General features: G+C 28.8%; 1 protein-coding gene across 1 annotated transcript in view; it reads left to right on the forward strand.

Moving 5' to 3' along the window:
• The window catches only part of mtt (mangetout), a 160,367-nt gene that overhangs the window by 38,285 nt on the left and 95,130 nt on the right, over positions 1 to 26,952 (forward strand). Inside the window, exons 3-4 of the mRNA XM_075311324.1 lie at positions 22,324 to 22,494; positions 22,732 to 22,876. Coding sequence (XP_075167439.1) covers positions 22,324 to 22,494; positions 22,732 to 22,876 — 316 coding nt within the window. The remainder of the gene's footprint in view (positions 1 to 22,323; positions 22,495 to 22,731; positions 22,877 to 26,952) is intronic.

A 26,952-nucleotide genomic window follows, 5' to 3' on the forward strand; every position in this document is an offset into this window, starting at 1 on the left:
AACAAATGCCGTAATTATACAAGATAACGATTTATATGACAAATTACACCACATAATTCAAACCCACTTTAGCGACAATCAAAATTTCAAAGTCGTGAGGTGTCGCCAGTTATTGACAGATATATCAGACGAGGACGAACTGACTATGATTATAAATAACGAACATTTAAGGAACAATCACAGGGGAATAAACGAGAATTTCCTCCAATTAAAGTTCAGTATATACCATCCGAAGCTTAAAGAACGTATAACCAAAATTATAAATAACTGCCAGATCTGTAGTAAAGAAAAGTACGTCAGAAACCCTCCAAAAATTCCTTACAAACTGACTGAAACCCCTATGAAACCCTCCGAAATCGTTCACATTGACGTATTTTACACTCTAGAAAAGAAAATGTTCCTGACATTCATAGACAAATTTTCTAAGTACGCCCAGGCGTTCTTGATAGACAATAGGACTTGGACAGAATTCCGTTCGAAACTAATGCAATATATCAGTATTATGGGAAAAATGAAGAAAATTGTCGTCGACAATGAACTAGGATTTAAAGCCACACCCATTCGACAGTACCTAGAACAGGAACAGATAGAAATACATTACACGTCAAACAGCAATCACAGTTCCAACGCCGACATAGAACGCTTACACAACACAATAAACGAACATATAAGGCTCTTGAAACACCATAACGACAATCATTTATTATCAGTAGAAGAAAAGATTCTACGTATAATAAACTTCTACAATAATTCCATCCATAGTACGACCAATAAGAAACCTATAGATTTTATAAACGGTACTATCCACCACTCAGAGTACCCGGACATACACGACAAAATGTTGGCGCAAAAGGAACGAAAACTAAACAAAATTAATAAAGGGAGAACCGACAGACGAATTGATGAAGGCATGAATTTCATAAAAGAAATACGAGGGGGCAAAAACCACTCGAAATATCGCATAATCGACAGTACTAAACCGGACGATGACCATTTGATTGATAAATCAAATGGGCTAAAATACTACAAACCCCATGTAAAAATGAAAAAGAAATTTGAAGACAGAAACTTACTCCAGCTCCATGAAACGAGAACTAGAAGAAGGAATATGAGTATATAAACCATTCTTACTTTCTGTACCTTTCAGGAAATGGCACTTTACGTAATACTACTTACACTACTTGTCGGGACGACCCACGGACAACTAATGGACATCGAAGATCTAACCGACAATCACGGATATTTGCCGATAAGACAAAATACCATTCGGACGATCGATAATTATAGGAAAATAATCCATATGATCAATATGACTCAATACGAATCGTCGATAGAGTTAATTTCGAAAAATATTCAGGAATTACAGGCGAACTCACTGACCTCTAAACCAATAGTCCATTCCCTCCAAGACAATCTCCTCATACTAAAGACAAAAATAAACAGCGTAGTTCCACACCATAGACAAACTAGAGGATTAGTCAATGTAATCGGAAAAGGTCTCAAACTTGTCACAGGCACTATGGACAGCGATGACGAATTAACAATAAACTCCGCGTTGAAGTCATTGACAAACGCGACAGACTCTAATATGAAGAAGATTAATTCTTTGGTAGAGATAAATCACTCGCTTACACAGCAGATTAACAAAATTACAACCCACATTAATTACGGACAGTCCTCTGTTGAAAAATACATAAACAAGTTCAAAGACAGCATCCAGAATAGGATCGGTAACATTGAGGACGAAGTATCGTTTCTAGAACATGTCCACCAAATCGACAATGATATCAATTTGTTAATGAATCACGTCGACGATATATGCCAAATCGTGTTTACGGGAAAACTCGGATTGGTCCCATCAAGACTCCTAACAGAACACGAATTAGACATAATAGAGGACTTTGATGCATACGACAAAACCAAAGTAATTACCGCAATATTTAAAAATTCATTTATAATAACCCTGTTGATTCCGATGTTTTCTCCAAATATTTTAACCAAGATAAAATTTGAGAGGGTACCAAATTTTGAAAACAAAAGTCTTTCCTTAACAATGAATGAAATACTTGTGGACAAGCACAGCAAGGCTTACGAAATACCTATTAAAGACAATCTAACCAAAAATTTAATAAAAATCACTGATTCATGTATTAATGATATCCTAAGAAATAACGAAGCTAGTTGTAAACTTACAGATTTTTCCAAGACCGAAATTACAGAAATCAACCAAGGTACATTGTTATTTTCCAACTTCTATAATAAAGTTATAACAAATTGTAAACCTAACACTTTTAACTTTAATTTAACTGGTACATTTTTAATTACTTTCCAAAATTGTGAAATTTCCGTTAACGAAGAAACATATTCTAATAATGTATTAAAAGTAAAAGACCAAATTATTGTACGACACTTTATAACAAAAATAAAACAAAATAAGACAATAACTGATCTTAGTTTAGAAAAATTATATCTCAAACAACAGAACTATGAGAATAGCGTATCCGAAATATTTCAAAACCACTATAAATCAAATGTAATTCTTAACTCTAACTCTATCATAATTTGTTTTATCATACTTATTTTTGCAATAAAATATCTCGTAAAGTTAAGAAGACAAAGATTTCTCTCTTCGTCGGAGCCTCAGACTAACGGAGGGGGAGTTACACCCTCTAACATAATTTAGTAACATAGAATAGTATGAAGTTATTTTACCTATCCACCCTTTGGTTCATTTGCTTCATTCTTTAAAACTTATTTTCTTTTTCGCATAATCAAATTTCATCCACATAATTTCAAGAAACTGCTAATTTCGCGTTTCCCAGACTCTTTTCCAAATTTGCCAATTTAGCGTTTCCCACACTTCGGTTGGAAACGCGTGTATGTAACATGATTCCAATGCATAGGTGAGAATAATAAATGTGCCACCTATGCATTTACGAAATGGGAAGTCTCTGTCAACAGCTAATAAAATAGAAAGGTAGACTTAAGTAAATTCAGTGTAAGAACTCAATTCAATAAAGACACTTCTTTACTATAGTAAAGAAGACAAAATTAAAACGAACTTGTGTTTTTTTTATATAAAGAAATCGCAGTTCCGTATTTTTTAATCTGATAATTGGTTGATAGTTTTGCTGCAAGTAGAGGATGCAGATGAGGAATGTTGTAATTCCGAAACGTGCGTCCATCCAACCATCTTGCAGTCTATAGGGCTTTGCCCAAATAAATTTTACAAACATTATTTTCCTCTGTTGGTTAATCTACACTTTTAGTTTTGTCAATGCATTGTTTTAAGCTGAAATCAAAAAAACAACAACAATGATTAAAGAACAAAACCAACAATAACAAAACAAAACGAATGAAATAAAATTTAAAATAAATCTATAGAAATAAAATTTTGGCAAAATTTTATATAGATTCAATTTTTTAAAAGTTTTAAATTTCCTGTTAGGTCCTACTATAAAAATCCATTGTGAGTAAGTTCTCCCTTTACGTAGAAGAAAACACATTTTTATATAGTAACCACAAAATTTTGATCAAAATCTTCAAAATAGGATTTTTTTTATTTGGTAGATTTTTGGTTAAATTTTCTTGAAATTTTTGTAGGTTACTTTTGGCACGAGTGGCAATCGTGCTTCTGGGGCCATATGAAGGGGCAAAAGCTATATATGGGAGTTATATCTAAATCTGAACAGATTTCTTCCAAAGTCAATAGGGTTCTAGATTGGCTAGATTGACTCAGGGGCCGACCCTGAGCATTATGCCAAAGACACTACGTGTATGTGTCTATCTCGTCTCTCCTTCTGGGTATTGCAAACATGTGCAATAACTTATAATACCGTGTTCCACAGTATGGCGCAGGGTATAAAAATTTAAAGGTCTATACTGGCCTAAAATACACTTCCATCAAAACCCATATAAATTTAGTGAGAATTTATGCTCCAACTAAACAAGAAGCATACCATATGACCCGATCTACTTGGGAGAGTATCGATCATAAACTCCTCTTAGATTTCTACATCTTCCCATATATATTCCGTTACAAGGAAATTTTTCAAAGAAAGCTTTTATATTTGATTCATTGTGGTAGGTATTTAAGATTCGATCCGCCCGAACTTTTGGCCATACATACTTGTTTCTTATTGTTTCTTGAATTTATTTATTTCATTAAATTGACTCTATTTAATTTTAAACATACATTTATGAAATAGAACAAAAGAACTTTCTAATGGTGTTGTTCTCTACAAATGTGTTCCATTAGTATTCCCCAAATGTGTTATCCATTTAGTGATTTATGCTATGAAAGAAAAAGTGACATTTCATATCCTGCTCGTTATGGATGTTCTTGTAATCTTGCTATTTCGTTTGCTTTTTGAATGCAATTTGAAATGCTGTACATTTTGATATCATTGTTTTCATAGCACTATACTAAATTTATTTTATATCCTGCATATATAGGAAACTACCACACACACAAATAACACTAACATGTATATAGAGTGACTTGTATTTTTCAGTAAGCGAAAAGATAATACAAGGACTTCAATCAACATTGGCACTATTGAACATGATGAAGATCTATATGTGCACGAGTGTGTGTGTGTGTGTGTACAAAGTATTCATCACACATTGTTCCATACTCTCCCTTTTATTTGTATTCATATGCAATGGGTATTTGTGTGTCTGTATACGTATTTGTATAGAGATATATAGGGGAGTAAGGTGATTCCCTTTTTTCTTTATTATTCTTTTTGTGAATATTAGGATGATGCTAACAAAGATATCTATGAAATAATTTCTACTTTGGCCTTGTTGACAAACAAATTCTACTAACTCGTTCCACACCATTGTCTTCGTGTCTTCTTCCATGTATTAAAAACAAATACAATATAAACCGACAATCTCTATGGAAAGAGAATAAAAGAAATGGAAACTAAAAATTGATATCTATCGAATAAAAATAACAAGTAGAACTAAATGGAAAACGTTCAATAAATTTGCAATTCAAACAAATTTGCTAGAAGGAAAAAATTTGATGTTGGCAAAAGTCACGTCACTTCAGCTGCAATAAAGAGAATGTCACAAAAAATAACCATAGCATTTTAATGATAACCAACAAAATAAGAAACTGGTTATCCGTGAAAGCTAACGGTAAACTAAAGAAGTGGATCACTTAAATACTATAAAAAAGCTTGATATGAAAATTCAATTTATAACAAATTTAATGTCTATAAATTCTGTAAAATCAAGAAGTGTGAAAACTGAAACTCACTATCTTATAGAAAAGTTTGTCTCTGAGACAAAGTTTTCTTATAGAAAATGTTGTCCCTGAGACAAACTTTTTTCTAAAAAAATTCTCTAAGAAATATTTGTATATAAGACTAATTTTTCTTATAGAAAAGTTTGTCTCTGATACAATTTTTTTTAAAGTTTGATTGTGAGACAAATTGTTCTTATCGAAAAGTTTGTCTCTGGGACAAATTTTTCTTATTGAACATTTTTTTTTTATTTCTATAAAAAATTTCCTCAAAATTTTATTTCTATTGAAAATATTCTCAAAATTTTATTTCAATAGAAAATTTTGTCAAAATTTTATATCTATGGAAAATATTGTCAAAATGTTATTTTTAAAGAAAATTTTGTCAAAATTTTATTTCTATGGAAAATTTTGTCAAAATGTTATTTTTATTGAAAAGTTTATCAAATTTATTTTATTTCCATAGAAAATTTTGAAAATTGTTGTCAAAATTTTGTTTCTATATAAAATTTTGAAAAAATTTTATTTCTATAACAAATTTTGTCAAAATTTTTTTCTATAGAAAATTTTGTAAAAATGTTATTTCAAAAGAAAATTTTGTAAAAATTTTATTTCTATACAAAATTTTGCTAAAATGTTATTTCTATAGAAAACTTTAACAATTTTTTTTTCTATAGACAATTTTCTCAAAATTTAATTTTTATAGAAAATTTTCTCAAAATTGTGTTTATATAGAAATTTTTATCAAAATTGTATTTCTATATAGAAAATGTTGTCACAATTTTATTACTATAGAAAAATTTCACAAAATTTTATTTCTATAGAAAAATATAGAATTTTGTAAAAATATAAAAATTTTGTAAAAATTTTATTTCAAACGAAAATTTTGTAAAAATTTTATTTCTATACAAAATTTTGGTAAAATATTATTTCTATAGAAAACTTTCACAAAATTTTATTTCTATAGACAACTTTCGCAAAATTTAATTTCTATCGAAAATTTTGTCAAAATTTTATTTCTATAGAAAAATTTCTCAAAATTTTGTTTCATAGAAAATTTTATCAAAATTGTATTTCTATAGAAAATATTGTCAAACTTTTATTACTATAGAAAAATTTCACAAAATTTTATTTCTATAGAAAATTTTCTCAAAATTTTGTTTCTATAGAAAATTTTGTTTCTATAGAAAATTTTATTAAAATTTTATTTCTATAGAAAATTTTGTCGAAATTTTATTTCTATAGAAAATTTTATTAAAATTTTATTTCTATTGAAAATTTTGTCAAAATTTAAAGCTGAGATCAAAACAACAAATATGATTGAAGTACAAACCAACAATAAAAAAAAAACAAAAACAAAAAAAAAAAACAAAATACGAATGAAGTAAGAGGAAGCACGCTCAAAATAAACCCAGGCAAATGCACTCAAATAGATGATTTGATGGTGGCAAAGGAAAAGAGAGATGTTTGTAAGAATTTATTTCGCCAAAAGCCGACTATCATAAACCTTTTTTGGAAGGTTCAAGTATGGTTCACTTAGGGTTTAGTGAACTGCCTGAATTTATTCTGATAATTGGTTGATAGTATTGCTGCAAGTAGAGGATGCTGATGAGGTAATTCTGAAACGTACGTCCATCCAACCATCTTGCAGCCTATAGGGGTTTGCCCAAATAAATTATACAAACATTCTTTTCCTCTAAGTGGTTTCACTGGAATGTGGAACGCCGTTCGGACTCGGCTATAAAAAGGGGGTCCCTTGTCATTGAGCTTAACATGGAATCGGGCAGCACTCAGTGATAAGAGAGAAGTTCACCACTGTGGTATCACAATGGACTGAGTAGTCTAAGTGAGCCTGATACATCGAGCAGCCACATAACCTAGCCTAACCTAACCATTCTTTTCCTCTGTTGGTTAAGCTACTCTTGTAGTTTAGTCAACACAATGGTTTTAAAGCTGAGATCAAAACAACAAAGATGATTGAAGTACAAACCCACAATAAAAAACAAAACACGAAAATTTTATATCTATAAAAAATTTTGTCAAAATTTTGTTTCTATAGAAAATTTTGTAAAAATTTTATTTCAACAGAAAATTTTGTAAAAATTTTATTTCAAAAGAAAATTTTGTAAAAATTTTATTTCTATAAAAAATTTTGGCAAAATATTATTTCTATGGAAAACTTTCACAAAATTTTATTTCTATATACAACTTTCTCAAAATTTAATTTCTATAGAAAATTTTGTCAAAATTTTATTTCTATAGAAAATTTTTTCAAAATGTTGTTTCCATAGAAAAATTTATCAAAATTGTATTTCTGTAGAAAATGTTGTCCCAATTTTATTATTATAGAAAAATTTCAAAAAATTTTATTTCTATAAAAAATTTTCTCAAAATTTTGTTTCTTTAGAAAATTTTCTCAAAATTTTGTTTCTATAGAAAATTGTATTAAAATTTTATTTCTATAGAAAATTTTCTCAAAATTTTATTTCTATAGAAAATTTTGTAAAAATTTTATTTCAAAAGAAAATTTTGTAAAAATTTTATTTCTATACAAAATTTTGGTAAAATGTTATTTCGATAGATAACTTTCACAAAATTTTATTTCTATAAACAGTTTTCTCAAAATTTAATTTCTATAGAAAATTTTGTCAAAATTTTATTTCTATAGAAAATTTTCTCAATATTTTGTGTCTATAGAAAATTTTATCAAAATTTTATTAAAATTTTTTTCTATAGAAAATTTTGTAAAAATTTTATTTCTATAGAAAATTTTGTAAAAATTTTATTTCTATAGAAAATTTTGTCATAATTTAATTTGTATAGAACATATTGTCAAAATTTTATTTCTATAGAAAATTTTGTCAAAATTTTATTTCTATAGAAAATTTTGTAAAAAATTTATTTCTATAGAAAATTTTGTAAAAAATTTATTTCTATAGAAAATTTTATCAAAATTTTATTTCTATACAAAATTTTATCAAAATTGCATTTCTATAGAAAATGTTGTCACAATATTATTACTATAGAAAAATTTTACAAAATGTTATTTCAATAGAAAGTTTTCTCAAAATTTTGTTTCTATAGAAAATTTTCTCAAAATTTTGTTTCTATAGAAAGTTTTATTAAAATTTTATTTCTGTAGAAAATTTTGTCAAAATTTTATTTCTATAGAAAATTTTGGAAAAAATTTTATTTCTATAAAAAATTTTGTAAAAATTTTATTTCTATAGAAAATTTTGTCATAATTTAATTTCTATAGAAAATTTTGTCAAAATTTTATTTCTATAGAAAACTTTCACAAAATTTTATTTCTATAGACAATTTTCTCAAAATTTTATTTCTATAAAAAATTTTCTCAAAATGTTGTTTCTATAGAAGGTTAAAGGTTAAAGTGGCAGCCCGATTAAATTTCAGGCTCACTTAGACTTTTCAGTCCATTGTGATAGAAAATTCTATAGAAAATTTAATTAAAATTTTATATCTATAAAAAATTTGTCAAAATTTTCTTTCTAAAAAAAATTTCCTATAATATAGTTTCTTATAGAAAAATTTGTCTCTGAGACAAATTTTCTTATAGAAAAGGTGGTATCGGATACAAATTTTTCTCATAGAAAAGTTTGTCTCTGAGTCAAATTTTCTTATAGAAAAGTTTGTCTCTGAGACAAATTTTCTTATAGAAAAGTTTGTCTCTGAGACAAATTTTCTTATAGAAAAGTTTATCTCTGAGATAAATTTTCGTATAGAAAAGTTTGTCTCTTAGACAAATTTTCTAATAGAACAGTTTGTCTCTGAGACAAATTTTCTTATGGTAAAGTTTGTCTGTGAGACAAATATTCTTAAAATTTCAAAAAGAAAATTTATCTCAGAAACAAATTCTTCTATAAGTAAAATTTTTTTCAATGAAAAACTTTTCTATAACAATGGCTGTCTCTGAAACAAATTTTCCTATAGAAAAGTTTGTCTCTGAAACAGATTTTCTTATAGAAAAGTTTGTCTTTGAAACAAATTTTACATATAGAAGAATTTGTCTCAGAGATAAATTTTCTTTTTGAAAACTTTGTCTCTTAAGCTTATTTTCAAATAGCAAATTTATTCGCTGAGACCATTTTGATGTCATAGAAATTTTTTTTTTGCATAATTTTACGTTTCTGCTTGTGATTGGCACCTTTCGAAATTTTTTTCCCTGTCTTCCCTGTCAGAGATTTCTTTTCTTTCCTGAATTTTTAATCAAAATTCTTATTGTTCTGCTTTTTTCATCCTACAGCATTGCTGTGTTGCTTTTATTGAAAATTTCGAAAGAAAGAACATCGCAACACAATCTTCACAAACCTGTCTAAGCGATATACAAAGATGAACATAAAAAAATCAACTATCAAATGTTCATTGAAACGCATTGAAGTGTTAACCAGCAAACAATTATTGCTAGAAGGTAGTCAAGATGTCTTCAATGGTATGAAAACCATATTCGTTCTACTGTCTCCAAAAAAAAAAACTAAATGCAATACTAAAATGCACATAAGAGAACCTTCTATGACTTTGGCTGTTTCCCATATCACCATGCCAACTGTAACTGACTGGCCTTGGTATGGTATGGTTGATATGGTTTTGCTTGCTTTTATAGTGTTGACAAAACTAAGTTGCCTATATGGTAGTGTTTTGATTTCTTTCTTTTACAATTCGCTTCATATTTAGAATTTGATTTTTAGAGCACCGAAAATGGAATTTATTGAAAAATGTCAAACGATATCGTGGGCAAATAATTTTCTATAAAAATAAAATTTTGACAAATATATTTAAAAAAATAAAATTGTGCAAAATTTTTATTAGAAATAAAGTTTTGAGCAAATTTTCTATAGAAATAAAATTTTGAGAAAATTTTCTACAGAAATAAAATTTTGACAAAATTTTCTATGGAAGTAAAATTTTCCATAGAAATAAAATTTTGAAAAAATTTTCTATACAAATAAAATTTTAGAAAAATTTTCTATAAAATAAAATTTTGACAAAATTTTCAATAGAAATTAAATTTTTGGCAAAATTTTCTATAGAAATAAAATTTTGGCAAAATTTTCTATAGAAATACAATTGTGAACAAATTTTCTATAAAAATAAAATTTTGACAAATATATTTAAAAAAATAAAATTTTGCAAAATTTTTAATAGAAACAATGCTTTGAGCAAATTTTCTATAGAAATAAAATTTTGAGAAAATTTTCTATAGAAATAAAATTTTGAAAAAAATTTCTATGGAAGTAAAATTTTCCGTAGAAATAAAATTTTGAAAAAAAAAAATTTTGGCAAAATTTTCTATAGAAATAAAATTTTGACAAAATTTTCTATATAAATAACATTTTTACAAATATATTTAAAAAAATAAAATTTTGGAAAATTTTTAATAAAAATAAATTTTGAGTAAATATTCTATAGAAATATAATTTTGATAAAATTTTCTATAGAAATAAAATTTTGACAAAATTTTCTATAGAAATAAAATTTTGTCAAAATTTTCTATAGAAATAAAATTTTGACAAAATTTTCTATAGAAATAAAATTTTGACAAAATTTTCTATAGAAATAAAATTTTGACAAAATTTTCTATAGAAATAAAATTTTGACAAAATTTTCTATAGAAATAAAATTTTGACAAAACTTTCTATAGAAATAAAATTTTGACAAATATATTTAATTATACCCACCACCATAGAGTGGTGACGGGGGTATAATAAGTTTGTCACTCCGTTTGTAACACATCGAAATATCGATTTCCGACTATATAAAGTATATATATTCTTGATCAGGGAGAAATTCTAAGACGATATAACGATGTCCGTCTGGCCGTCTGTCTGCTGTAATCACGCTACAGTCTTCAATAATGAAGCAATCGTGCTGAAATTTTGCACAAACTCGTCTTTTGTCTGCAGGCAGGTCAAGTTTGAAGATGGTCTATATCGGTCCAGGTTTTGATATAGTCCCCATATAAACCGACCTCCCGATTTGGGGTCTTGGGCTTATAGAAATCGTAGTTTTTAACCAATTTGCTGAAATTTGAAATCTAAAGGTATTTTATGACCATAAAGAGGTGTGCCAAAAATGGTGAGTATCGGTCCATGTTTTGGTATAGCCCCTATATACCATACTTCTTGGGCTTATAGAAACCGCAGTTTTTATTCAATTTACCTGAAATTGGAAATCTGGAGGTATTGTAGGACCACAAACACGTGTGCCAAAAATTGTGAGTATCGGTCCATGTTTTGGTATGGTCCCCATATAAAACTACCTCACGATTTGGGGTCTTGGGCTTATAGAGACCGTAGTTTTTATCCAATTTTTCTGAAATTGGAAATCTAGAGGTATTTTAGGACCATAAAGAGGTGTGCCGAAAATGGTGAGTATCGGTCCATATTTTGGTATAGCCCCCATATCGACCGATTTCCCGATTTTACTTCTTGGGCTTCTAGAATCCGAAGTTTTTTACTATTTGGCTGAAATTGGAAATCTAGAGGTATTTTCGGGTCATAAAGGGGTGTGCCGAAAACGGTGAGTATCGGTCCATATTTTAGTATAGCCCCCATAAGAACGATCTCCCGATTTAACTCCTTGGGTTTCTAGAAACCGTAGTTTTTATCCAATTTGCCTGAAATTGTAAATATTCTGGTATTTTAGGCTCACAAAAACGTTTATCGGATTAAGTTTTTATCGGTCCATTTGGTAATGCCTAGACTGACTTCACTTCTTGAGGGTGTAGAAGGCGCACTGATCATGAAAATTGCTTGAAACTCAATGTAAAATTTCCAGATTTTACTTCTATACATTTAAGATTTCAAATCAAGACGTTATTTTATAATTTTCTTCCACACTTACAAGAGATGTTAATGTTAATCCAGAATCTGATATAGTCCTCATAGGTGAAATCTTTAAATTTATCTTCGGGAAGGAAAAGGAAACCCTAATATTTGGTTCATGGTGGTGGGTATTTAAGATTCGGCCCGGCCGAACTTAGTGCTGTATATACTTGTTTTTTTTTTTTTTAACCCACAATGCCAACACAAGAATATCCATTCCCTTTGTGCCTTTACCTCCTTTGTGTAAAACTAAAGGATTTAATTTTGTTACGGATAAAAAAAATAATTTATTTTTAATTTCCAACACAGCTCTTTCATTTTGAAATAATTAGAGGAAAAATCACTGTTCATCAGGAAAGAGAGACAATTACGAAACCATTTAAATTAAATTGAAATTAGTTTTCCTTCAGCATAAGGACTAGTAGATAATTACTCGAGTTACAAAAAAAATTGGCTTTTAATTGCAGAGAACTTCATTTCATTTCACTGGATGCAATTCTAATTTGAGACATCATATACCAGGTCATGGTTATGTTTGTGGTCTCGTCAACGATAAAATTAAATTTCAAGAAAGACGTTAAGTTTTTGGCGGAAAAAGAAGGTATGTTAGAGTAGGTAAATTAAAGAATTTTTTTTATGCCCTCCACCATAGGATGGGGGTTTAATAACTTTGTCACTCCGTTTGTAACATATCGAAATATTGCTCTAAGACCCCATAAAGTATATATATTCTGGGTCGTTGTGAAGTTCTGAGTCGATATAAGCATATCATTCCGTCCGTCCTTCTGTTGAAATCACGCTAACTTCCGAACGAAACAAGCTATCGACTTGAAACTTGGCACAAGTAGTAGATATTGATGTAGGTCAGATGGTTTTGCAAATAGGCTATTTCGGTTCACTTTGACGTATAGCCCACATATAAACGGACCCCCAGATTTGGCTTGCGGAGTCTCAAAGTGAAGCAAATTTCATCTGATCCGTCTGAAATTTGGTACGTTATGTAAGTATATGGTCTCTAACAATCATGCCAGAAATGGTCCATATCAGTTCATAATTATATATAGCCCCCATATAAACCGATCCCCAGATTTGGCCTCCATAGCCTCTTGAAGGAGGAAAATTCATCCGACCCGGTTGAAAATTTGGTTCATTTCGCTAGTGGATGGCCAATAACAACCATGCCAAAATTGGTCAGAATCGATCTATATTATATATAGCCCTCGGATAAACCGATCCCCAATCACAAAAAATCACGATTGCTACTCGAGCCAAAAATAATCTACCAAAATTTCATTTTTATTGAAAATTTTGTCAAAATTTTATATTTCTATAAAAAATTTTGTCAAAATTTTATTTTTATAGAAAATTTTTTCAACATTTTATATCTTTAGGAAATTTTGTCAAAATATAATTTATATACCAAATTTTGTGAAATAATCTACCAAAATTTTATTGCCATAGAAAATTTTGTCAAAATTTTATATTTCTATAGAAAATTTTGTCAACATTTTATAAGTTTAGGAAATTTTGTCAAAATATAATTTCTATACAAAATTTTGTCAAAAATTTATTTCTATAGAAAATTTTGTTAAAATTTTATTTCTATAGAAAATTTTATCAGAATTTTGAATACTTGAAAAGTAATATTTTGCCAAATCTTCTAAAACATCAAGAATTCTACAAATCTACCAAACAGTAAAAAATCATTTTTGGTAGACTCGTGTTCATAAATATATATAGCCCCCATATAAAGCGACCCCAATATTTCAATTTTGGCTCTATAATTACCGCACGAAAGTTCATATCGGTTCGTAATTATATACGGTCAAGAACTGAATATATACGTAGTTAATCGACCTTTCTTTTGTCTACTCTATATCCCGCATGGACTAGCTTACAATTTAGAAGTAATTTAATTGTGGAGACAAAATTTTTACAAAATTGTCTAAAGAAATAAATTTTTACAAAATTTTCTATAGAAAAAACTTTGACAATACTTTCTATAGAAAAAAAAATTACAAAATTTTCTATAGAAATAAAATTTTGATAACGTTTTCTATAGAATTAAAATCTTGGCAATATTTTCCAAAGAAATAGAATTTGGACAAAATGTTCTATAGAAATAAAATTTTAATATTTTTTTTTGTAAAAATAAAACGTTCACAAAATTTTCTATAGCAATAAAATTTTGACGAAATTTTCTACAGAAGTAAAATTTTGACAAAATTTTCTATAGTAATACAATTTTGACGAAATTTTCTATATAAGTAAAATTTTGACAAAATTTTCTATAGAAATAAAATTTTGACAAAATCTTCTATAGAATTTTAATTTTGACAAAATTTGCTATAGAAATAAAATTTTGACAAAAGTTTCTATAGAAATAAAATTTTGCCAAAATCTTTTATAGATATAATATTGATAAAATTTTCTATATAAATAATATTTTGAAAAAATTTTCTATAGAAATAAAATTTTGTCAGTTTTCTACAGAAAAAAAATTGTGAGATTTTTTATAGAAATTTTCTATAGAATTATAATTTGATAAAATTTTTTATAGAAATAAAACTTTGACAAAATTTTCCATAGAAATGCAATTTTGAAAAATGTGCTATATAATTATAATTTTGACAAAATTTTCTATAGAAATAAAATTTTGACAAAATTTTCTGTAGAAATAAAATTTTGACAAAATTTTCTATAGAAATAAAATGTTGACAAAATTTTCTATAGAAATAAAATTTTGACAACATTTTCTATAGCAATAAAATTTTGGAAAAATTTTCCATAAAAACAAAATTTTGAGAAAATTTTCCATAAAAATAAAATTTTGACAAAATTTTCTGTAGCAATAAAATTTTAACAAAATTTTCTAACGAAATAAAATTATGACAAAATTTTTTATAGAAATAATATTTTGAAAAAAAAAAATTCAATAGAAATACAAATTTGACAAAATTTTCTATAAAAATAAAATTTTGAGAAAATTTTCTATAAAAATGAAATTTTGACAAAATTTTCTATAGCAATAAAATTTTGACAAAATTTTCTAAAGAAATAAAATTAGGAAAAAATTTTTCTATAAAAATAAAATTTTGACACAATTTTCTAAAGAAATAATATTTTGACAAAATTTTCAATAGAAATACAATAAATAAAATTTTGAAAAAATTTTTTTATAGAAATAACATAATGACAAGCCATCGTGGTGCAATGGTAAGCATGCCCGCCTTACATTCCAAAGGTCGTGGGGTCGATTACTGCTTCGACCGAACACCAAAAAGTTTTTCAGCCGTGGATTATCCCACCTCAGTAATGCTGGTGACATTTCTGAGGGTTTCAAAGCTTCTCTAAGTGATTTCACTGCAATGTGGAACACCGTTCGGACTCGGCTACAAAAAGGAGGTCAATTGTTATTGAGCTTAACATGGAATCGGGCATCACTCAGTGATAAGAGAGAAGTTCACCAATGTGGTATCACAATGGACTGAATAGTCTAAGTGAGTCTGATACATCGGGCTGCCACCTAATATAGAAACAAAATTTTGACATCATTTTCTATAGAAATAAAATTTTGACAAAATTTTCTATAGAAATACCATTTTGACAAAATTTTCTATAGAAATAAAATTTTGACAAAATTTTCAATATAAATACAATTTTGACAAAATTTTCTATAGAAATAAAATTTTGAAAAAATTTTCTATGGAAATAAAATTTTGACAAAGTTTTCTATAGAAATGAAATTTTGATAAAAAAACAATATTGAAAAAATTTTCTAAAGAAATAAAACTTTGACAAATTTTTTTTATAGAAATAACATTTTGACAAGCCACCGTGGTGCAATGGTTAGCATGCCCGTCTTGCATTCACAAGGTCGTGGGTTCGATTCCTGCTTCGACCGAACACCAAAAAGTTTTTCAGCGATGGATTATCCCACCTCAGTAATGCTGGTGGCATTTCTGAGGGTTTCAAAGCTTCTCTAAGTGGTTTCGCTGTAATGTGGAACGCCTTTTGGACTAGGCTGTAAAAAGGAGGTCCCTTGTCATTGAGCTCAACATGGAATCGGGCAGCACTCAGTGATAAGAGAGAAGTTCACCAATGTGATATCACAATGGACTGAATAGTCTAAGTGAGCCTGACACATCGGGCTGCCTCCTAACCAAACCTAACGCAACACATTGACAAAAGTTTCTATAGAAATAAAATTTTGACAATTTTCTATAGAATTAAAATAGAAATTATAGAATTAAATTAGAATTAGAATAGAAATAAAATTTTGATAAAATTTTCTATAGAAATAAAATTTTGACAAAATTTTCTATAGAAATAAAATTTTGACAAAATTTTCTTTGGAAATAAAATTGTGACAAAATATTCTCTAGAAATAAAATGTTGACAAAATTTTCGAAAGAAATAAAATGTTGACAAAATATTCTCTAAAAATGAAATTTTGATAAAATTTTCTATAGAAATTAAATTTTGATAAAATTTTCTATAGAAAAACAATATTGAAAAAATTTTCTATAGAAAAAAAATTTTTGACAAAATTTTCTATAGAAATAAAATTTTGCCAAAATTTTCTAAAGAAATAAAATTTTGACAAAATTTTTTTATAGAAATAACATATTGACAAAAGTTTCTATAGAAATAAAATTTTGAAAATTTTCTATAGAAATAAAATTTTGATAAAATTTTCTATAGAAATAAAATTTTTACATCATTTTCTATAGAAATAAAATTTTGACAAATTTTTCTATACAAATAAAATTTTGACAAAATCTTCTATTGAAATAAAATTTTGACAAAATATTCTCTAGAAATAAAATTTTGACAAAATATTCTCTAGAAATAAAATTTTGACAAAATTTTCTATAAAAATAAAATTTTGCATTATAGTATAATATTTATTCATATAAAGAGAGTATTCCTTTATATAAATAAATATGACGTCCTAGATATCTTATAAAGAATGGCTTCATCATCTTAAAAAAATAAAACCCATAAACCAAATTTTCAATTACTACTTGCAGTTTCTTCTCTTATTATAAAGCTTAAAATTTCAATTTGCTTCGCACACGGCAAATTAAATCTTTTGTTAACATCCTGAACAATACTAAGGGACCAGTATAAAGGAATGAAATTATATGAAGATGATGAAAGTGCCAAACGAAAAGCTGCTGCAGCATTTTTCACCTAGTCACCTAGTAATGGTCACAGGTAAAAAAAGAGGGTTTCTTGTGATTTAATCGATTTTGCAATATCTTTGAGAAGTTTTTTTTTATACACTTACAAAAATTGTATGCCAAAATTTGGACATTCACTTAAGGATGCATTGCTAATACAAGCCAATATGATACTCCTCTGTTTAATATATGCCTTACGCAAATGCCTTAAATTTAATTGTATCAAATTTCTGATCTTAAATTTTAACCTCGATTTTTCATTCTTTAAAGATTTATCCAAAAATCAAACGTAATCCTTTGAAATTTATTTTAAATACATTCAATATTCTTTGCCTTCTACCGTCATACTCATTATCATAATTTTTTGCAATATTTTTTATTTTTCTGCATTCATCTTGAGTATCAAAAAGTGGAAAATTTCATCAAAGAGCCACATCTGTTGGCATAAATTTAAATACGAATATTTATGGACGTTTTTTCATCAAACACATTTGCTCATAATGATGTTAACAAAATGATACAGAAGGACGACTGGTTTTTCGTACTGCAAGATAGTTTGCTTTTAGGGGAAAGAGAGTAAACCGAATGAATAAAAGGGGTTAGCAATTTCTTAGGGGAAGTAATAATGATATGCAAAATTATCTTCATATAATGAGATCTTGTAAATTTGTTCATATTATAAATACTTCACTAGCAGATTTAAAAAAACTAGCAAGTGGAAAAATAACGAGTGCAAAATTTGTAAACTAATGCTTTTTTAAGTACTTAGAATGGTAAAGTGAGGGGAATTTTCCCATAAATATTCTTAGGGTTATATTGTGGAGTTGAAGAAGTTTCGCAAGTATTTGTATCTCTTATGTAGATATGAGTCTGAGCACAGAGAATATACAAAAAAAGGCTCAAAAACTTTCATTCGTAGCAGAACGAGGAAAATTTGTTTTGAAAAAGTAACCCCAAAAACTGGAAAGTAGCAAATCGGAGCTAATTTTTATACCCTCGACCATAGGATGGTGATATATGAACTTTGTATTTCCGTTTGTAACACATCGAAATATTGTTCTAAGTCCCCATAAATTATATATATTCTGGGTCGTCGTGAAATACTGAGTCGATTTAAGCATGTCCGTCCGTGCGTCCGTCTGTTGAATTCACGCTAACTTCCTAACGAAACAAGTTATCGACTTGAAACTTGGCATAAGTAGTTGTTATTGATGTAGGTAGGATGGCATTGTAAATGGGCCATATTGGACCACTTTTACGTTAGCCCCCATATAAACCGACTGGCAGATTTGACCTCGGAGCCTCTTGGAGTAGCAAAATTCATCCGATCCGGGTGAAATTTGGTAAGTGGTGTTAGTATATGGTCTCTAACAACCAGCAAAAATTGGTCCATATCGGTCCAAAATTATATATAGCCCCCATATAAACCGATCCTCAGATTTGAACTCCGAGCCTCTTGGAGGAGCAAAATTTAACCGATACGTTTGAAATTTGGTACGTCGTGTTAGTATATGGTCTATAATAACCACGCAAACATTGGTCCATATCGGTCCATAATTATATATAGCCCCATATAAACCGATCCCCAGATTTGACCTACGGAGCTTCTTGGAGGAGCAAAATTCATCCGATTTGATTGCTGAGTGAGATGGTGGTAGAAGTAAAATTTTGAAAAAAAATTCTATAAAAAAAAATTGGACAAAATTTTCTATAGAAGTAATATTTTGACAAAATTTTCTATTGCAATAAAATGTTGGCAAAATTTTCTATAGAAATAAAATTTAGACAAAATTTTCTATAAAAATAAAGTTTTGACAACATTTTCTACAGAAATAAAATTTTGACAAAATTTTCTATAAAAACAAAATTTTGACAAAATTTCTATATATAATTTCTAAAACTGTTCTAGAATGGACAACAAAATTTAAATAAGTTAGCAAGACTAAGATCTACATTAGATATTCAAAGGGAACTATGATCTGCCTCAGGTGTAAAAGTCCAACGTATTCAGATCCATAGATTTTAGTGGCCTTTGTGTGGTAGAAATGAAAGGAGGAACATCTTTTTGAAGCCATTCTCGCTTGATGCATGCTGAGTGAGATGGTGGAGAAATAAAATTTTGAAAAAATTTTCTATAGATATAAAATTTTGACAAAATGTTCTATAGAAATAAAGTTTTGACAAAATTTTTTATAGAAATAAAATTTTGACAAGATTTTCTATAGAAATATTATTTTGACAAAATTTTCTATTGCAATAAAATATTGACAAAATGTTCTATAGAAATAAAATTTTGACAAATATTTCTATAGCAATAACATTTTGGCAACATTTTCTATAGAAATAAAATTTTGAAAAATTTTTCTATAAAAATAAAATTTTGACAAAATTTTCTAAAGAAATAAAATTTGCCAAAATTTTCTAAAGAAATAAAATTTTGACAAAATTTTCTAAAGAAATAAAATTTTGCCAAAAATTTCTATTGTAATAAAATTTTGACAAAATTTTCTATAGAAATAAAATTTTGACAAAATTTTCTATAGAAATAAAATTTTAACAAAATTTTCTATAAAAAAAAATTTGACAAAAGTTTCTATACAATTAAAATTTTGGCACAATTGTCAATAGAAATAAAATTTTGAGAAAATTTTCTACAGAAATAAAATTTTGATAAAATTTTCTATAGAAGTAAAATTTTGACAAAATTTTCTATTGTAAAAAAATTTTGCCAAAATATTCTTTTGTAATAAAATTTAAACACAATTTTCTGTTGTATTAAAATTTTGACAAGATTTTCTATAGAAATAAAATTTTGACAAAATGTTCTATAGAAATAAAATTTTGACAAATATTTCTATAGCAATAAAATTTTGGCAACATTTTCTATAGAAATAAAATTTTGAAAAATTTTTCTATAGAAATAAAATGTTGACAAAATTTTCTATAGAAATAAAATCTTGACATAATTTGCTATAGTAATAAAATTTTGTTGTAGTACTAAAATTTTGGCAAAATTTTCTATAGAAATAAAGTTTTGACAAAATTTTTTATAGAAATAAAATTTTTACAAGATTTTCTATAGAAATATTATTTTGACAAGATTTTCTATAGATATAAAATTTTTAATAAATTTTCTATAGAAATAAAATTTTGACAAAATTTTCTATAGAAAAAAAATCTTGACAAAATTTGCTATAGTAATAAAATTTTGGCAAAATTTTCTATAGTAATAAAATTTTGGCAAATATTTATATAGAAATAAAATTTTAGTAGTTTATTTTTGGAGATCGGCTACATATAACTATAGACCGATATGGACCAAGTTTGGCTGCTAGCGGCCATATACCAGCGCAATGTACCAAATTTTACCACGTATTTAATTTCTACTGTATCGGATGAATTTTGCTCCTCCAAGAGCTCCGGAGGTCAAATCTGGGGATCGGTTTAAATGGTGGTTATATATAATTAAGACCGCTATGGACCAATTTTTGCATGGTTTTGAGAGACCCTATACCAACACCACGTACCAAATTTCAACCGAATCGGATAAATTTTGCTCATCCATTTGGCTCCGGAGTTGAAATCTGGGGATCGGTTTATATGGGGGCTATATATAATTATGGACCGATGTGGACCAATTCCTGCATGGTTGTTAGAGACCATATACTAACACCACGTACCAAATTTCAGCCGGATCAGATGAAATTTGCTTCTTTTAGAAGCTCCGCAAGCCAAATCGAGGGATGGGTTTATATGGGGGCTATATATAATTATGAAAGATATGGACCAATTTTTTGATGGTTGTTAGAGACCATATACTAACACTATGTACTAAATTTCAACCAAATCGGATGAATTTTGCTCCTCCAAGAGGCTCCGGAGGAGGCTATATATAATTATAGACCGATATGGACCAATTCTGGCACGGTTGTTAAAGATCATGTACTACCACCGTGTTCCAAATTACCCTTTATATGGGGGCTATACGTAAAAGTGGACCGATATGGCCCATTTGCAATACCTTCCGACCTACATCAATAACAACTACTTGTGCCAAGTTTCAAGTCGATAGCTTGTTTCGTTCGGAAGTTAGCGTGATTTCAACAGACGGACGGACGGACGGACATGCTTAGATCGACTCAGAATTTCACCACGACCCAGAATATACTTTATGGGGTCTTAGAGCAATATTTCGATGTGTTACAAACGGAATTACTACGTTAATATACCCCCCATCCTCTGGTGGAGGATAAAAAAAGATTTAAAAAAATAAATACCCCAAAATGAAAACGAGACATTTGCTTTCGAAACACGTCATATTTAGAATCCTAATGATCGATCGAGGCTTAAATGTTACTCCATAAAAAAATTATTTATGTATTAGTGTAGAAACTATGGAAGTTGGTGGCGCAATAAAAAAATTGTCACAAAAGGTTATCGAGTTAATCCTTTTACCTGAGGGTACCCTTTAGTGACCAGCGTTATCTTACAGAACTGTCCTAGGGTCGGGAAGTCACTATCAATTCCAATATCGTTACAAAATTATTACCATGTGGTCCAAAAGTTTCCAAAAGAAAACTCACAAATTTAAAGCACGAATTACCTGGAAAAAAACGATCATCGATTGCTGATGTATTCTATGTGTCTCCAACTAATTCTCCTAGTAAGCTTCTACAAAAAAATCTCCCTAAGTCATTACTTTTAATGAAGATCCAAAACTACTCTTCGAGAGATAGACATAATTTTCAATTAACAAGAATTTATTTTAAGGTAATATATAAAAATCATTTTTTCCCAGTTTTCGCAATAGATTAAAATTTCTGAATTTTTTATAAGGTCAAATAAGATAATAGAGATTTAAAACCCAAAAAAAAAAACTGAAAATTATATCTTTCAATTTCTTGAAAGATGTTGAATTTGCCATAAAATGGGATCTAGTATTTTTAATAAAAAAATTAAATATTTAATATTTTTTAAAATTTTTTATCTTTTAAAAGTTAGTGTATAAAAAAATCTCTTTTTATTTACTTCTTTATTTCAGGTCTCATTTTTCTCCACTAGCCCTGAATTAAGCAACAAACAACGCTTCGAATATTTCTCTCGAACTATACCGTCGGATCACTATCAGGTTAAGGCTATGGTGGAAATTGTAAAACGTTTAGGCTGGAGTTATGTTTCCATAATCTATGAAGAAAGTAACTATGGCATTAAGGTAAGAAATAAAATGCAAATCAATGCAACAAAAAAACACATATTAAAATATTTCAAATAATTATTTCAAAGGAAGAATGTGTCGGTTTCCATAGCAAAAATATACTGTCTATTAATTAAACCAAAGAAAAAACTTGGTTAATAAATTTTAAAACAAAAAAAAAATCTCCAAAAATCCTATAATAAATGAATATGAAAATGTTTTGCCTTTTTATTTTCTTTTTTTCCTACCCTAAAGGCTTTTGAAGAATTGGAAGAATTGTTGGCTCGCCACAATATCTGTATTGCAGTCAAAGAGAAACTTGTTAAGGATTCTGGTGTAGCCGATGAAACAGCATATAATAGCATAGTGCTAAAGTTACTCACCAAGCCACGGGCACGTGGTAAGTACAACACGCCTGTAGTGTATAAAATAAAACACACACAAAAATAATAATAAAATTGTAAATATTCTGCAACCACTCTGATTTAATACCTTCACTTGCATCAATAGGTGTATTGGAGTGTAATGGAAAACAAAGGAATGTTTTTTTATTTTTTTTTTTTTTTTAATGATTTTTTTAATACAAAACTATGGTTTTGACAATGTCATAATGAACAAAAAAGAATCACTGGATAAAAAGCAACATGTTTTACTTAAGAAATTCGCTAGTTGAAAAGAACATTAATCTATGTCATAGTGAAAAAAAAACAACGAACTACAAAAAATATTTGTGATACTCACTTGTTTTAAATTAATGTCACAAATTTCGTATTGTCCGTCTCATAAGACCTAGGACAAGTCACCATTTAAATTTATACTTTTAATTATATAAAAACCTTCGCTACCGATAACACCAGAATATACAAATTTTTGGGTAGTGGAACATATCCTTTAATAAACTATGTGGCGTATACGTATTAACTATAAAAATAATAACATTCATACGCCACAGGGTATCGTTGCCATTAATTAATAGACTCTTAAAAAAATGGTCGGACGAATAAAAAATAAATTTGTATTGGAGTAATTCACCCGTTTAAAAAAACTTCCTCACCTTTTTAAACTAAACTATAAAATATTTTAATTAAATAAAATCCTATATAGACGATAAAACCAGAATATAAACAAGTATATACGGCCGTAAGTTCGGCCAGGCAGAAGCTTATGTACCCTCCATCATGGATTGCGTAGAAACTTCTTCTAAACACTGCCATCCACAATCGAATTACTTAAGTTGCGGTAACGCTTGCCGATGGCAAGCTATCTTAAAACCTCCTAACACTATCTTCTAAATTGTATCTAAGTCCATACGTGGTATATATTAAATCAAAAAAGATCGATCCAATACGTATATAATTCAGTTTGACAAAGTAGACATAAAATTTTGCAAAATTTTCTATAGAAAGAAATAAACTTTTGACAAAATTTTCTATAGAAATAAAATCTTGGTAGATTATTTTTGGCTCGAGTGGCAACCATGATTATGAACCGAATAAAATTTGAACAAAATTTTCTATAGAAATAAACTTTTGACAATGATGAAAATTTTATTATGAACCGAATAAAATTTTAACAAAATTTTCTCTAGAAATAAAATTTTGACAAAATTTTCTATAGAAATTAAATTTTGGTAGATTTTTTTTGGCTCTAGTGGCAACCATGATTATGAACCGATATGGACCAATTTTTGTGTGATTGGATCAATTTTGGTATGTTTGTTAGCGACCATATACTAACACCACGTTTCTAATTTGAACCGGATCGGATGAATTTTGCTCCTCCAAGAGGCTCCGGAGGTCAAATCTGGAGAACGTTTTATATGGGGGCTATATATATTTATGGACCGATATGGACCAATTCTGGCACGGTTGTTAAAGATCATATACTAACACGATGTTCCAAATTACAACCGGATTGGATGAAATTTGCTTCTCTTGGAGACTTCGCAAGCCAAATCTGGGGATCGGTTTATATGGGGGCTATTTATAATTATGGACCGATGTGGACCAATTTTCGCATGGTTGTTATAGACCATATACCAATATCATGTACCAAATTTCAGGCGGATCGGATGAAATTTACTTCTCTTTGAGGCTCCGCAACCCAAATCTGGGGATCGGTTTATACGGGCGCTATATATAATTATGGACCAATGTGGACCAATTTTTGCACGGTTGTTAGAGACCATATACCAATAACATGCACCAAACTTCAGCCGGATCGGATGGAATTTGCTTCTCTTTGAGGATTCGCAAGCCAAATCTGGAGATCGGTTTATATGGGGGCTACATATAATTATGGACCGATGCGGACCAATTTTTGCATGATTGTTAGAGACCATATACCAATATCATGTACCAAATTTCAGGCGGATCGGATGAAATTTGCTTCTCTTTGAGGCTCCGCAATCCAAATCTGGGCATCGGTTTATACGGGCGCTATTTATAATTATGGACCGATGTGGACCAATTTTTGCACGGTTGTTAGAGACCATATACCAATACCATGTACCAAATTTCAGCTGGATCGGATGGAATTTGCTTCTCTTTGAGGATTCGCAAGCCAAATCTGGAGATCGGTTTATATGGGGGCTATATATAATTATGGACCGATGTGGACCAATTTTCGCATGATTGTTAGAGACCATATACCATCACCATGTACCAAATTTCAGCCGGATCGGATGAAATATGCTTCTCTTAGAGGCTCCACAAGCCAAATCTGGGGATCGTTTTATATGGGGGCTATATATAATTAAGGACCGATATGGTCCAATTTTGGCATGGATGTTATAGACCATATACCAACACCATGTACCAAATTTTAGCCGGATCGGATGAAATATGCTTCTGTTAGAGGCTCCACAAGCCAAATCTGAGGGTCCCTTTGTATGGGGGCTATACGTAAAAGTGGACCGATGTGGCCCATTTTCAATACCATCCGACTTACGTCGATAACAACTACTTGTGCCAAGTTTCAAGTCGATAGCTGGTTTCGTTCGGAAGTTAGCGTGATTTCAACATACGGACGGACGGACGGACGGACGGACATGCTTAGATCGACTCAGAATTTCACCACGACCCAGAATATATATACTTTATGGGGTCTTAGAGCAATATTTCGATGTTTTACAAACGGAATGACAAAGTTAATATACCCCCATTCTATGATGGTGGGTATAAAAATTAGGTAGTTTTATTTAGTTGAAATACGCACCCCCATGGTACCCTGTTGCGTATACGTATTGCGTACAAAAATAATACAATTCATACGCCACAAGGCACAATTTTCACTAGAGGTGTGCGTGTGACACGAAATACTCGTGACACGCGTGATTCACGCGTGAATCACGTGAGTCGTGAACAAAATTCAAAGCAACTCTCGTGAATGTGCGTGAATGGGACTTAAAAAAATATGTCGTGCGTGAGCGTGCGTGAGAAATAAAATCGGTTCGTGAATGTGCGTGAATAACATTTCTGTAAAATCACGCTCAAGGAAAAAATCAAGATTTAATTCATACTCGTATATTAACTGAAATAAATTTATCTCTCGAACTATATTCCATCTTTGAATTTTATTACCTTTTGTTATTTCCGTTTGGAAAATGTCGTGAGTCTCGTGAATTTGTCGTGAATCACGTGAATTGTCGTGAATCGTACGAGAGCGTGAGTCTTTAAAAGTAGTTCGTGCGTGCCTACTGGTTTTCATATCGTTAATGTGTTAAGTGGGATTGGCTACCACACGTATCGTCCGTGAGTGTGCGTGAATAAACATTTTGCTTCGTGTATGTGCGTGCGTGTGGGTGAAATTTCAGTCACGCGCACACATCTAACCACCACCATAGAATTGTGGTGGGGGTATATTTTATTTCTATACAAAATGTTGTCAAAATGTTATTTCTATAAAAAATTTTGTCAAAATGTTATTTCTATAGAAAATTTTGTCAAACTTTTATTTCTATGGAAAATTTCTTCAAAATGTTATTTCTATAGAAGATTTTGACAATTTTTTTTAATAGAAAAAAATTTTTTTTTATAGAAAGATTTGATTTCTATAGAAAATTTTCTCAAATTTTATTTCTAAAGAAAATTTTCTCAAAATTTTATTTCTAAAGAAAATTTTCTCAAAATTGTATTTCTGTAGAAAATTTTCTGAAAATTTGTTTTTTATAGAATTTTTTTTCAACGTTTTATTTCTATAGAATTTTTTTTTTCAAAATTTTATTTCTATAGAAAATTTTCTTTTATTTCTATAGAAAATTTTGACAAAATATTATTTCTATAGCAAATTTTCTCCAAATTTTATTTCTATTAGAATTTTCTCAAAATTTTATTTCTATAGAGAATTTTCTCAAAATTTTATTTCTATAGCAATTTCCTCCAAATTTTTTTTTTACAGAAAATGTTCTCAAAATTTTATTTCTATAGAAAATTTTGACAAAATTTTATTTCTATAGAAAATTTTGACGAAATTTTA

The sequence above is a fragment of the Haematobia irritans genome, chromosome 5 (genome assembly GCF_050003625.1).
Source record: "Haematobia irritans isolate KBUSLIRL chromosome 5, ASM5000362v1, whole genome shotgun sequence".
NCBI classification, from domain to species: Eukaryota; Metazoa; Arthropoda; class Insecta; order Diptera; family Muscidae; genus Haematobia; species Haematobia irritans.